General features: G+C 34.4%; 1 protein-coding gene and 1 non-coding gene across 5 annotated transcripts in view; both read left to right on the top strand.

The window, feature by feature from the left end:
* trpc3 (transient receptor potential cation channel, subfamily C, member 3) overlaps positions 1 to 14,942 on the top strand; it is a 73,852-nt gene that overhangs the window by 42,105 nt on the left and 16,805 nt on the right. For 3 of the 4 annotated variants that reach the window (XM_058797490.1, XM_058797488.1, XM_058797491.1), the window contains 4 exons: positions 1,447 to 1,656; positions 4,786 to 4,869; positions 4,995 to 5,070; positions 5,262 to 7,887. In XM_058797490.1, coding sequence (XP_058653473.1) covers positions 1,447 to 1,656; positions 4,786 to 4,869; positions 4,995 to 5,070; positions 5,262 to 5,404 — 513 coding nt within the window. In that variant the 3' untranslated portion in view covers positions 5,405 to 7,887. Of the gene's footprint in view, positions 1 to 1,446; positions 1,657 to 4,785; positions 4,870 to 4,994; positions 5,071 to 5,261; positions 7,888 to 14,942 lie in introns of those variants that run through there. The other variant, XM_058797489.1, reaches the window with a different exon arrangement.
* On the top strand, positions 12,160 to 12,242 carry trnal-cag (transfer RNA leucine (anticodon CAG)). The gene has a single exon. It is a non-coding gene; the product is annotated as a tRNA-Leu (tRNA).

The raw sequence follows: 14,942 nt of genomic DNA, 5'->3' as shown, positions 1-14,942 counted from the left end.
CAAAAATTATGTAGGTGACTTTTTTCTTGAGTAGAAGTTAAGAAAATTTTTAGCTGAAACCATGGTCTTTTGTGCAAATAAAGTGCAAGTCAGCAGCTGTCTGTCTTTGCGAATAAAGCTAGGAACTCAAAATGAATAGGCTTACCTGTGGCTTCTGATGACATATTGAGGACTCATGAAGCGAAATGATCAATCTATGCAAGAAACTAAACATTATTTCTATCCATAACATTGCTTCCTCCAGTAAAAAAAAAGTAGTCTCGTCTGAATCAGGAGAGAAATACGCACAGATCCAGCACCATTTACAAGCAAAAACCATCCAAAACAGTTCTAAATAAATATGTTGGTGGATTTTGATGTGAAAGGACAACAGAAGAAGGACTTTATCACCGGAGAAAGCATTATTATAGATTATGTACTCATATTTTGGCCAGAAGCAACGGTTTCCACTTTACAAGACATTAATTGATGGACAAAGAGTGGTGTGGATTACTTGTGGATTATCGTGATGTTTTTATCAGCTGTTTGGACTCTCATTCTGACGGCACCCATTCACTGCAGAGGATCCATCGGTGAGCAAGTGATGTAATGCGAAAAATCTGTTCTGATAAAAAAAAAAAAAAAAAAAAAAACTTGTCTATATCTCTGAAGGCCTAAGGGTGAGTACATTTTCAGCAAATTTTCATATTCGGGGTGAACTATTCCTTTAAAGGTTTCTTTGCCAAAAATGCATCTGGAATCAGATCAAACTTGTCCTCTGTGTCTCCAATAGTCCCCTGGGAGAAAATTATGTCTGAGACTTTTGATAATGCTGCTGTTAAAATGACTGTAATCTTTCTGAAGGACTCTAAGAGCCTTTGAGGGCCGCAGACGGGGTTCCGACTCTCGCTGAGCAATTATACTTGTGCAAATGGCCCATACTTGAGATTTCTGGAGAAGAGGCATTTGGAATCTATTGCTGGCCGAAAATTGAATTCTTATACAACACTTAACCTCATTATATATCCTATAGATAACCTAAATTTGATATCCTTTTATAACCTCGTATTATGCTATATTATCAAACATTTTTATTTATCAAAAAAAAAAAAAAAAAAATATATATATATATATATATATATATATCCTTTTTGGGGGGCGGGGGGATTGTTATACACTGTGTGAACAAAATCAGCACGATTTAGTCCAATGTGATAACATTAACTAGCATTGTCTAGAAAAAGTAGATCCTCCCTGGGTCAAAATGACCAAAACACAACATAAGGGTTAACCCTTATTCCTAGTCTTAACCTCAGATCAAAGCTTCAGCCTCTCACAGGACTATTCAGTTCTAAATAAAGCAGAAAATAACATACATGATGAGATGATATCTTCGCCCTGTTTCTGACCTGTCTCTTGATGATTTCTAATAGTTTTATACAGTATCTAATGGTCTGTTTCTCGCAGGATGATGCAGATGTGGAGTGGAAGTTCGCTCGGTCTAAACTCTGGCTCTCGTATTTTGACAATGGCAAGACTCTCCCGCCTCCGTTCAGCATCGTCCCCAGTCCAAAGTCCTTTTATCTGTGTATCAAGAGACTGGTCAACCTGCTCCGGTGTCGCCGGCGCCGCCTGAAAAAAGACGTGGAGCTGGGCATGGACAACTCGAAGTCCAGGGTGTGTGTCTGTTGTTGTTTATTGCTTGTATTTGTGTGTCAGGGTTGCACAAAATACTGATTTTAAGAACTGGCTTTTTTTGGTTTATGAGTGTGAATTTGAATTGAATTGGCCAAAATACACAGAAAGGTGAATTAGAATTTAAATTGAACGACAAGAAGAGGAATGTTTTGATTTGGAGTTCAATGAAAATTCAACAATATACAGTAGTCCATAGATATTTTATTTACTACCTGTTTTCTATTTTTATAAATCTAATGATATAGATAGATAGATAGATAGATAGATAAAATTTAATTAGAAATCTAATTAAATATATTTAGATATATTTAAATACATATGTATTAAATCATAAATCCATTATATAAAATACAATGATACAGGTAAATATACAAAATACAATGATATAATATTTCTAAGAATATTCTTTCTTTTTATAGCTGGCATTTCAAACATTAATTATTTATATCAATTAATGATTTTAGAAATATCCAATATATTGTGTATAATAACATGTTTAGTATTTGAAGTAAGTCATACTGAAAAATGAAATGTATTAAAAATAGATTTTTAAGAGTTATATGGATTTCCATAGACTTTCATTCTATTTAAATTGCACTTTTTAAAATGTAAATTACAATTCCTGCTATTGCAGTTCAAATTCATGGTTTGAATTTTTATTTAAAAGACTTTTTCAATTCCATTCAGAACCTTAGTGTGTGTGTGTGTGCATGTGTGTGTGTGTGTGTGTGCGCGTGAGCATTTTTGTGACAAATGAGGACACAAATTTGTATAATGACAAGGAGAAGGTGACTGATGAGGACATTGCCCAATGTCCCCATTTTTCAAAAGGCTTATAAATCATACAGAATGAGTTTTTTTGAGAAAGTAAAAATGCAGAAAGTTTCCTGTAAGGGGTAGGTTTAGGTGTAGGGTTGGTGTAGGGCGATAGAAAATACGGTTTGTACAGTATGAAAACCATTACGCCTATGGAACAAAACAAACATGTGTGTGTGTACCTGTTTTTCTATTCAGGTGGGGACTTAAACCTGAATACACAGACTCATGGGGACTCGTGTCACGGTGGGGACCTAAATTGAGGCCCCCACGGGTAAACAAGCTAATAAATCACACAGAATGAAGTTTTTTGAAAATCTAAACATGCTAAATGTCTAAAACGTTTCCTGTAAGGGGTAGGTTTAGGTGTAGGGTTGGTGTAGGGCAGTAGAAAAAACATTACGCCTATGGATATCCCCACAAGAATAGCAAACCAGACGTGTGTGTGTGTGTGTGTGTGTGTGAGTGAGTGTGTGAGCTCTTGAATGATGCAATATATCTTTCCTCCTCTCTGAAATCTGTAGCCTGACACAGTTCTCCACCTTCCATTCAGATTTTAAAGGATGAAGCACCTCTCCTCTCATCCGCCCTGCTCTCAGTGTGATAATTCACTCAACACCATTCATTTTCTGCCTCCATTCTCAATAAGACTGTTCTTTTTGTTCAGTGAGAATAAGCCACAATGATCTATCTGTCCAATAAAGCCCGGATAATACCTCCCTATGTCATTAACTTATCGACATTTCCCAAGCCAAACCGTTTTTTTTTAGCTTTTCCATGAAAAAAGACAGATAGTTCTGTCCTTATTTAGCCTGCGGGAGAATCGATGGCGTTTCAATACGGAATTGAGGGGAGCAGGCTCTGATGAAGAGGTGAGAGATGATCATTGCTTCCTCAGGGCAAATGTCACTTCATCTCCTGTGCGAGCGTGAGCACGTGGCCACAAAATCACAAGAGTAACCGCATTATTGTGATTCATCTGTGGCAGAGGCCTCCATCTAATTCACTCTGATCAGGCCAGCGTCTCCCGTGGGCTGCGTAATTGAAAAACTGACAAGAACATGTGCAGAGCCACATCTACAAGACACGGAAGAGAGGGGTTCATCTGGCGTTTGCCTGCATGGCTGCTGTTGTTGATGTTGAATCAGTTGTGTGAGCATCAGGGAACATTCATTCAAACTGTTGTGAGTTCAATTATAATCGTATCAGATTGTAATTTGTGATTTTCAAACAACTACCACAGACTGTTGTTTGAGTCTGGCTGTACAGTAAGAACTGTTGAACTTCACTGTAAGAAATCTGTAAAATAGGGCACAATGTACATCATCATATAGATTTTTTTTTTTACAGGTGTTTTACTGTATTTTGAATTATACTGTATTAAAACATTATATTTTAGGGTTGATGGAAATGTCCGTTACTGGATTACTGGATAATGTCCTGGCAGAAAATTACCAGTGCATTTTCACTATTATAGTACTTAGTGACATTTTCAATATCTTTTCAGTTTATATTTTAATTTAGTTTGTTATTTCAATATATGCTTTTGACATTTTTTTTTTTTTTTCAGGATTTTCCAATATTTCTAGCTTTAATGTGGAATAATATACTATTTTGTATTGCCTTTTAATATTTTTTTGTGTTTATTTTTATTATTATATATATTTTATTTTATTTTATTTCAGCTTTATTTCAATTACTGACAATATTCTTTATGGTTTTAGTTAACACTAACAACAATGCTGAGAAAGTCTTCAGTGATTTCAGTGGTTTGTTACGCCCCCTGGTGGTCAAAAGTTATAGATAATTTTATTTTACATTTATTTGCTTCTGAAATTTTATCCATTTCTGAATGCTTACTTACATGCTTAAAACTGCAGTTAGCTACATGTGAAGCTGCAAGCACTGTTTATATAATTAGTGTCTTTATTCTATTGTTTTTGTTTAATTTCTTGTGATTTAATTTTGTTGTTTTTTTGTTTTGTTTGTTACTGTTAACTTAATTATTTGTATTATTACCTAATTGTAAAAATGGCTACATGCCATTTCTTCATTTTTTAACATTTAAATTTATATTTAAATATATTATATTATTATAGAATAGATAGATAGAGATGAGATACATACTCCATTTAAGTAAATAAATAGGTTTTGTTGTGGTGTTGAACTTGGAATCAACACCACTTGTGAATTTCAGATATTTTTGATCTCAACTATACTGAAATCAGTTAATCAGTTATTGAAACCCCTGTGAGGTCATCATTAATAATCAATATTTCTCAATGCTTACAGCTGAACCTCTTCACCCAGTCCAGCATGAGGATGCCAGACTCTCACAGCTTCAACAGCATCCTAAATCAACCCACACGCTATCAGGCAAGATCACCATCACATCTCTCTCTCTCTCTCTCTCTCTCTCTCTCTCATATGATGAATCATCACTGCAGATTTCACCCTTATCCATTTCTCTGATCTTCATTTTGTCTGATTCCCTCACACAGCAAATTATGAAGCGTCTCATCAAACGCTATGTACTGAAAGCACAAGTGGACAAAGAAAATGATGAAGTGAATGAAGGTGAAGTGTGATTTACATTAAGATTCTTGTTTGCCATAAAACCAAGCAATCGGATATTGAAAAAGGATGATTCTATGATAAAGCTAATATGATTCGGATATACTAATTCTCCAAGTTTAGGTAAAATTATCAAAAACTGCACATTTCCAGATGTGTTCATATTTTCATATATATTTGCGTTTGATCTGTAGGCGAGCTGAAGGAGATCAAGCAGGATATTTCCAGTCTGCGATACGAGCTGCTGGAGGAGAAATCTCAGGCCACAGAAGAGCTCTCACTCCTCATACAGAAACTCAGTGACAAACTCAACCCGCGACCTGTCCATCCACACTGACACAAATCAACGGTGAAGCCATTCTTTATTCTATTCTATTCCACTTTAATATGCAGAGATCCTGAGCTTTGTCTGAACATTGGCAGATGAGGGCATAAATTATACACTTCTCCTTTAAGTTACTGTTAACTAGAAGGTAAAATGTGCAGTGACTCTTTCTTTTTTTTTTTTTTTTTTGCTGACTGTGTATTTCACCCTTTAATAACAATGGGGATTTGATTGACAGTTCCATGCACTCAAAGATTTCAGTATTTGAATTGCACATACAATTTCCAGCCATTTGGATTACACCGTTTTAAAATAAACTAAAAAACTTATTGTAATGCATATTTGTCAGTCATACATAAATGATTTTCAGAAAGATTCTGTATCTCTAAAATTTTTATGTCTTGAGACACTATTGTAGTTTAATATTTTGAATATATTTTTATATATATATTTTTCATTTCTATTTTAAAGTTTTATAAATTGTGATGTTTTTTTTTCTCGTTTTTATTATTTAATTTTTAGTAATTATATTTCTGTATTAATTATTTTAGTACATCAAATTAAATAGTACATTAAATTAATCCAAATTAAAATAAGAACATTTTCCTTGGCAACTACCTGTTTTTTATGATTTTTTTTTTTTTCAGTTAATGTTTATTTTATTTTATTTTAAGTAACATTTAAGTAGTATTTATTCAGACTGCTCAGCATAAATCTGTTCATTGTAAAAACAATTACATTTATTCAGTAAAAAAGTATGAACAAGCAATATTCAAATAGTTAAAATTTAGATTGAAACAAATAATTATTGATGACAAATATATAAACCTAATAATTGCGTACTGTATTTAAAATGCATTCATTTGATTACTATTACAAAACTTGGTAACCTGTTTCATTTATGGATGACTGACACATATGCATCACAGTATGTTTATTAGTTCATGTTAAAACTCTGTGATCCGAATGGATGGAAATGTATAAACAATTCAAATGCATACATCTTCAATTTAGATCTAAATATTTTTGAGAGTGTAGAGAGTGTATTTTACTGCAACTTAATTTAATAATAACTGGAAGTGCAATATTCAGTACACAAGTGTTCATTACCTCCTGTACCTGTAGAGCACTGAAATGTGTGTAGTGACTGTATAATCAAAGATTCTAGATGATATATGTAAATCTGTCCTATATAAATTGCTATATTTAACTGTTACTTTTTTATGTTTATTTTTTTTTTATTATTTATTTATGTTTAGTTGTGTTTGTTGCACATATCTGTGTGTGTAAAATATCATGCATTTTATGTAAAATAGAGGTAATTCTGAATATTTCAATTAGCAAAATGTACAGTATTTCTCAATCAACTTTAGGCAGGGAAGTTGTTTGTCTTTATCCATTCCCAGCATTCCTTGGGAACCTGTATTAGTGTAATTGTAAAACTACAAAGTTAATAGATGAAATATTAGTGGTCAAGTGTCCATAAAACCTTTAGGATGGAGAGACCTTCTGAGAGCTTCTAGCACAAATCTATGCAGGGTAAATGTTTATCTGTATGTCACAGTTGTCAACACATGACAAATTATTATTAATAATATTATTTATTTATTGTTGGTCACTTTAGTTGTTGTTTTGTTAAAGTCACTTCAACTGTGTGAACAGAAGTTAATTAGCTGTTTACTGGCTTTCTGTTTAATTCATATTCAGTACTTGTTGCCTGAATCTTATTTCAAGCAATGGTTTGTCCAAAAATGAAAATTCTGTCATCATCATTTATCAAACCCGTATTATTTATTTCTTTGTCTGAAATACAAAAGGAAGAAATTTGAGCTGCACTTTTACAGAGAAGCAAATGTTGGTTTATAATGTAAAACCATCAAAACAGTCAATACGGCTTGTGGGAATTTTCATCTGTGAGTGCATTATTCCTTTAAGAAGTGTTTTTGTTTGTTTTAGATGTGTTTTGTTTGTTGGTTTTGTGATGTCAGAGCAGAAATGAGCTTGTGCAGATCATGATATTTAAAATATTTTTGTGTAAAAACCTGGATTTTGAGAATCAATGCTGTTCAACTGAGTGTTTTTTTTTTAGTGTCATTATGAATTGTTGGTCCATAGAGGGCGCCATTTCATTTCACAAAGTGCAACTCTGCATTCTCAAAAAACTCAAGGCTCTCTTGATGAATTATATATTTAGGCTGTAGCCAAATGAAAATCAGTACATGGCATATTTCATGATAGACACAGTATATCTGCAGTATATATTTAGGATCAGAGCAGGGCTACTCAACAAAAAAATATGTGTGAAAATGTCAATTCAGATTTGTTTTTGCTTGTATTTTCTTTTCATTTACTTAGATGTTTAAGCTATGCATTTTCATATAATTATTATCAATCAAATGATTTTAGAGGGCAATCTGAGAAATGTAACTATGACATATATAAATATTACTGTAATACAATAGCATTGATTTTTAATGTTTTCTAAATAAAACCTATTCATGAAAACAAATGTGTTGCAATTCATTTATTGTGAGCACATCACACAGGTCTACAAGTGACACCTAAAGCAAATGCCCATTCTGCAAGTGTTTCATATGGAGTCAGATGTGAGAAACTGTCTCTATTGAAACAAACATGCTTTCGATGAGGTCTTTGCACTGGGATGTGGAGGCTCTTCAAGGTCCTTCATCAGTGCTGATACAAATTATATAAGACAAATGGAAAGAGTGAGTATGTGCCGTTACTAAAGTTTTACACAATGCTTTAACTCTCTGGTTTTGTTCGGGTCAAATTGACCCGGAAAAGATTTTCTTTTTCCCAAAAATACTAGTTAACGTTATCGCATTGGACTCAAACTTACTGACTTTGTTCACATAGGGTATAAGTACTTCTCATAAATTTCTTTAGAATTTTCGTAATTTCTTGTGGGTTTTATTTCACCTAGTCACACTTGTTGTGTTCCTGGTCAAAAATGACTGCTTGCTTATAAATCTGTCATTATGCTATATTATCACTAAATATTGGACTCGTTCTTTTTGTCAACTTGTTTTCTTTCATTTAGGACTGGTTTTGTGTTTCTGTTTGCATCTGATTAATCGTAGGCCTCATTTATCTGAGAGTAGGTACCTTGTTTTTGAGTTAAAAAAATCTTTTTTTATGAATAATTGTCACAATATTAAACAAAAATTATAATAATTTGCACTGTTTCTCACACTAGTATGCTTTAAAGTTTTCTTTTAAATGCTTTTATTTTGTACAAAATTGCACAAAGTCACACGGCCATTGAAAGTGAATGGGGAGGAATGAAAGTAAGAGATACAACTAGTGTTCAGGAGCATGTTGTGCTTGCAAACATAAAGGCCTTGGACCAGTGCTTGTGTGGATGCATGTATACTCACACTATCACACACAGACCTATGCATACGAACTATTGTGAGTATTACACCTATTTCATCCTACCCTGAACTGCATGCAATATGCTTTTATGAATCTGATATTATAACTTTCTCTCTCTCTCTCTCTCTCTCTCTCTCTCACACACACACACACACATGCTCATACTGCCTTGTCTCTAGCCTGCACTGACTTCAAAAGAATATTTTCTTTCACCACATATTCTAGACAAAACATTATGACAATAGGTTTTGAGGCTTTCGTGTTCTCACAGAGTAGATGAAAGTTTACAAATAAATGCTAGAGCATACAAATGCCTCACAGTGCCTTGCTTGTCATTCACACGAGGAAGGGACAACTGAAGATGAATCTTTCAGTGAAGATGCATTGCAAGATATATTGGAAGAGGAAAACATCACTGAACAAGCTGAAAACCTTGCAACAACTGAAGAGGAGCAATCTTCTGATTTTGAGGACCCAGCTGAAGTTGATGTAACGTTCTGGTCGAAGGATGGAAAAAAGATTATGTTGAAGTCAATGCAGGCCAAAGACAAGGCAGTTTGAGCATGTGTGTGTGTGTGTGTATGTGTGTGTGTGAGAGAGAGAGAGAGAGAGAGAGAGAGTTATAATATCAGATTCATAAAAGCATATTGCATGCAGTTCAGGGTAGGATGAAATAGGTGTAATACTCACAATAGTTTGTATGCATAGATGTGTGTGTGTGTGTGTGTGTGTGTGTGTGTGTGTGTGTGTGTGTGTGATAGCGTGAGTATACATGCATCCACACACGCACAGGTCCAAGGCCTTTATGTTTGCAAGCACAACATGCTCCTGAACACTAGTTGTTTCTCTTACTTTCATTCCTCCCCATTCACTTTCAATGGCATTTTTGACAAGTGTGACTTTTTGCAATTTTGTAAAAAATAAAAGCTTTTAAAAGCAAACTTCCTGATTAAACATAAAGGCATACTAGTGTGAGAAACAGTGCACATTTTTTTTCAAAAAATGAGGTGCCTACTTTCGGATAAATGAGGCTTACGATTAATCAGATGCAAATAGAAACACAAAACCAGTCCTAAATGAAAGAAAACAAGTTGACAAAAAGAATGAATCCAATATTTGGTGATAATATAGCAAAATGAGAGATTTATAAGCAGTTGTTTGGAGTCTGGTCATTTTTGACCGGGAACACCACAAGTGTGACTTTTTGCAATTTTATACAAAATAAAAGCATTTAAAAGCAAACTTCCTCATTAAACATTAAAGCACACTAGTGTGATAAACAGTGCAATTTTTTTATAATTTTTTGTTTAATATTGTGAAAATTATTCATAAAAAAATATTTTTTCACTCACAAAACGAGGTACCTACTCTCAGATAAATGAGGGTTATGATTAATCAGATGCAAATAGAAACACCAAACCAGTCCTAAATGAAAAAAAACAACAAAAAAAACAAAGTTGACAAAAAGAATGAATCCAATCATTTTTGGCCGGGAACACAAGTGTGACAGGAGTCCAAACACAACCAGAGGGTTGAATCAGTGTTCTTAAGAATGCTTTGATGTCTACACACGACACATCCACAAATAAAATCAACCCTGAGGTGGAAGATTTTCTGATACTGCTTTTGATATCAAATTTTGGCAATATGCAGAGTCATGTTCTTCCTGCGTGAGGTTTATATGAAAGTCTGTTTTTTTTTAAACTCATCACATGGTCGTGGCCTGACCCTCAGGAGTTGCAGCAGAACATTCTGGAGAAGTTATTCGTGATGTCCCATGGTTCAGTTGTGACATGAAATATTATGCAAAGGGCCTGCAAACAATACAAGTCTATATGCAGTGACTAAAGAGCTGTGCTATTTGAAGAAATGCCATTAATTTCAACACAACATTCTTAGGTTTTGAAATATTATTTTGAAATGATCAGACACAACAAATATGAAGCATTTGATTGGTTTTCTTTATTTCAATAGAATGCAAAAGACCAACCAAACCCTTTCTTTCCTCTGAGTTTAATATGTAATATTAAGTGTCACCTTTCTCATAGTTGATGAATCACATTTATCAAAAGGCATTTGACCCAGATAAGTGAGGAGGGCGGACCATGGACCTGAGCACACAACAATTATGTGTTATAAAATAGTTAATTTACACTCCGGAGGGAGTAATGGGGGTTTAGAGTTACTTGATGCTTGCAAACTTCAGCAACTTTTAAATGTGGGCCGCTGGTTTGGAGGGTTCCGACCATTCAGTGACTGTTTTCTGGGGACGTTCCCTGTTTTTGGTATCTTAGACCTGTCCTTGGAAATGTCGTCGTTTTACAGCACGTTCAAAACCCACCAACAGCCTTCGAAAGCATTTATAAAATACCATGTGAAAGTTAAAATAATAAATAAATAAATCTAGGCTAACATACAGTTTACTCAAAGTGTGTATAGAAAAATTTTCATTGAAACTACAAAATATTTAAATTATTAAAATAAATATTAAATGTGAAATATTGGCCCAGGCCTAGTTTTATGTCCTCGTATTTAGTTTTTTTTAGCTTCTGTAATTTTAAGTCACAGTTTTGAATTGCAGTGGTTACTGTCTTTCACTGTGTGATTTTGGTGAATTGCATTAAAATATCAAAAATGATATATTTATAATAATCGTAAGAAGAACCAACAATAATTAAAAAACAAAACATAGCCTACAAGAATGTATTGTCCCCGTGTGTTTGTTTGTTTTTGAGATATTATAGGCTATTTTGATTAGGCCTACTCAACAAGGAAATGTCCCCAGTTTCCTTTTCAGAAATCTGGTCACCTGACAAGAAAAAAAAAACACCATAGAAGGAAATGAGCTTTAATGAAATTTGGCTGCCTTAAAACGCGAAATATTTTTGACATCGGCGCTACATGACTAAAAACAGAGGGAAGGGCTGTCTCGTTCACTTTTGCCAAAACTTCAACATCCATAATGCATTTATCTGTCAGTTGGCGGGAATACAAAAGTGCGGAAGTTCTATCAGGCTTCATAACAATGTCAAAATCATGCTATATTTATTTATATCAAGTCAGTTCATTTTATTTGAATATCTATTTAACAATCCATGCCATTTCAAAGTAGCTTTGCCGAAAAGCGTGCTCTAAACCATACTTTTTTTTTTCCACCAAGCATGCTAAAATAAACTCGGGGACTTTTATTATAGATTGACTGTACGCATGGCACGTTTTCCGTTTCTGGTTCTAAGCGTCACTAGTCGCTTCTGTTGCAACTTCCAAGTAATACTCATAAAGATTGACGACTGTGGAAATATTCACGGTCTGTAAAAGAACTAGATGATATGACTAGTTGTGGTCTCAATCTGCGCGTCGTGAGCTCGTCTGTCAGGATGGCCGAGCGGTCTAAGGCGCTACGTTCAGGTCGTAGTCTCCTCTGGAGGCGTGGGTTCGAATCCCACTTCTGACAAACACGTTTTGTCATTGAAAAGACTCCTGTAACACAATAGTAATGTATCACTCAACACCAACGAATCCTAAAGAGGCTGCAGGACGTACTTACCAAGGCCTATGTTTATTATTGTAAGCTGTGTTGTATACATTCTTTTTTGTCTCAGTGAATAGCATGTGTATCTTTCATGACACGCCCAACCATTCAGATATAAACAAGTTCACCCTTACCCTTATTTTTCTTATGTCACATCACAAAGAAGCATGCTTCAAACAATGAGTTCAGATTACAAACCACCATTCAATACCCGGACTAATGTTACAGCCCTTGTTTACCTTTCTGTGAAGCTCATCAGATATTTAGGAACAAATTGTCAGGCAGTTTAAAGTTAACTCTCTTCAGCTAGAATGAAAAATGTATGGAAGCTTGTTTCTGCCAACAGATAAAAAGGTAATGGTGACTTATTATCAAACAATTCTGACGTTTTTTCTCAGATTTGTGAGATAAAAAGATTATTTTTTATATATATCTCGTGGCAGAAACAGGCTTCCATAGAAACGTTACTGGAGTAGTATTGTGACAACTAGCCCCAGTTTTTCTTATGTAGAGCATACTGTCTAAAAGCAGTACTTATTTTCTGTATTTATTACAGACTGTTGTCTTGATCTAGTTTAGTTCTGTAATGCACAGCATGCTTGCACTGGAAGCTTTTCACTGGCATTTTATTGAGTATGTGTTCAGTGAACTTTGAGGCTCAGACTTGTAAAGGTTTGTTTGGTTTGTGTGGGTGTGGAGGACTTACTTACAGATGACGCTGATTCTTTACAAGCTTCAGCACCATACTTTATAATCACTTGTATAATTATAATTATATACATGAAATATAGCTATCTTCTGTTATCTGAATTTTATTGATACGCATTCATTCATGCAAACATCACATTAACCACTTAATATATAACATTGACATATACTGTAACTGATGTTTGAGCTATATTGTCAGGACTGGGCATCACAAATATGCAGTTCAGTTCATTTAAAACTGTCCAAACAATTTGCACCTAAACATTTCATGAGGATCCAGAAAGCAGGGTGTTAACTGGGAGCTGTAACATGATAGTCTGGGTATTGAATGCCATTTTGTTATCTGAAGTCAGTGTTTGAAGCATACTTTCTGCAAGTGGTGTGATTAACAGTGACAAAAGGCAAGAAAGAAAGGGAGAGGCCTTGCATGTATGAGCATATATATTTTTCTTGGCCTGATTGCATGGGCGTGTGCTGAAATGAACATATACATTTGTATCATCATCATGACATGACAGTCTTTACTGAACAAGACAAGATGAGAATCAATCTAGAAATGTTAAAATGTTCATTTTTCATCAGTGCATCTTTTTCTTATAGAACGATATAGTTATATAGTTAGAATACAGCTTACTACATATCTAACTATAGAACCAAGCCTGAGTGTATAGAGATATAGTTAGAACTTATTAACCCATTTAATATAACTGGTCACAATAGTGACTGTAAAGAAGGTTTTCATTTCTAAAGCTCTAAAAATGTTACGGTGTTTTAGAGCATTTTCTGCAAATATGGAAAAAGTAAAGGGTCTCAATTAAATATGTGCAGCTTCACATGTTTACTGCAAATTGTCACATGACCAGAGCAGTTTATTTCCTGTTTGCACCATGAGATGATGATAGCTGCATCAAAGATTTTTGGTACATGTTATTTTTAAGGTGTCTAGTATTAATGTATGAATTCACAATTATTCAGTTTTGTTGAGTGTTGATGGCAACATTAGTGACAGGTGGGATCATTATTTTCTTAGTATACCTATTCAGTGTTATATAAGGGTTTTTTATGGATAATAGTAACCATATGTGATGAAACAGTTTAAAATGGGTTAATAACTGATATATAAGAATTTTGATGACTGCAGAAATCATTTAATTTCAGTATACACAGTAACCCCTTGAAATAATCAATAATGGGATACCAGTCACAACTGTGACCAACCATAAAACACACACTTTTCTTAATTTTTGAAAAATTATTGATTATTTCAAGGGGTTACAATTTTCTTGAGACATCTTGTGAAGAAGCCTTTTCCAGATCACGTGTGGCAATGAGATTTAATGTGTGTGCAGCACATTGATCATGCGGCGGCAAGAAAAAGTTAGGCTCTTGGGAATTTTCCTGAAGAATTGCACTAATATCTAAAAACTGCACACCGTCTGTGTAATCACAAAAAGTGCGTTCTACTTGATTCACATTTTCAAATTCTTGGAAGGCTTTGACCTTACCCTGGATGTTGAATTCACTATGAATCTCACTTATTTTTCCTGCAAAAATTAAATCATAGGTGTGATGTCCCCGGAGTCTTGTGCATGCCAAGGCAGCTGATTTCCTCTCCAGTGTTTCCTTTTCGACCCAATGACAGGTCATCCCAAGATAACTTCTATGATGAGAAGTCCATATATCTGCTGTGGTACACACTGTTTCGATGCTTTGAAGCTTTTCAACCAGAGATGTCTTCATACTTTGAAATGATTTCTTAAATCCACTGCATCAAAGTTTTTCTGCACATAGGTGTTTTTCCTCCACTAATTCCCTGTATAAGATTGCAGAAGGAAGCATTCTCCACTAATGAGAAGGGTTGCACATTTTCAATTATGAAGTCAAATATCAGGGAATTCACTTTCCTGCTACATC

This window comes from Onychostoma macrolepis, chromosome 14 (assembly GCF_012432095.1).
Source record: "Onychostoma macrolepis isolate SWU-2019 chromosome 14, ASM1243209v1, whole genome shotgun sequence".
Lineage (NCBI taxonomy): Eukaryota > Metazoa > Chordata > Actinopteri > Cypriniformes > Cyprinidae > Onychostoma > Onychostoma macrolepis.
Note: the sequence above shows the minus strand (reverse complement) of the source record. Positions and strands in the feature narration are given on the sequence as shown.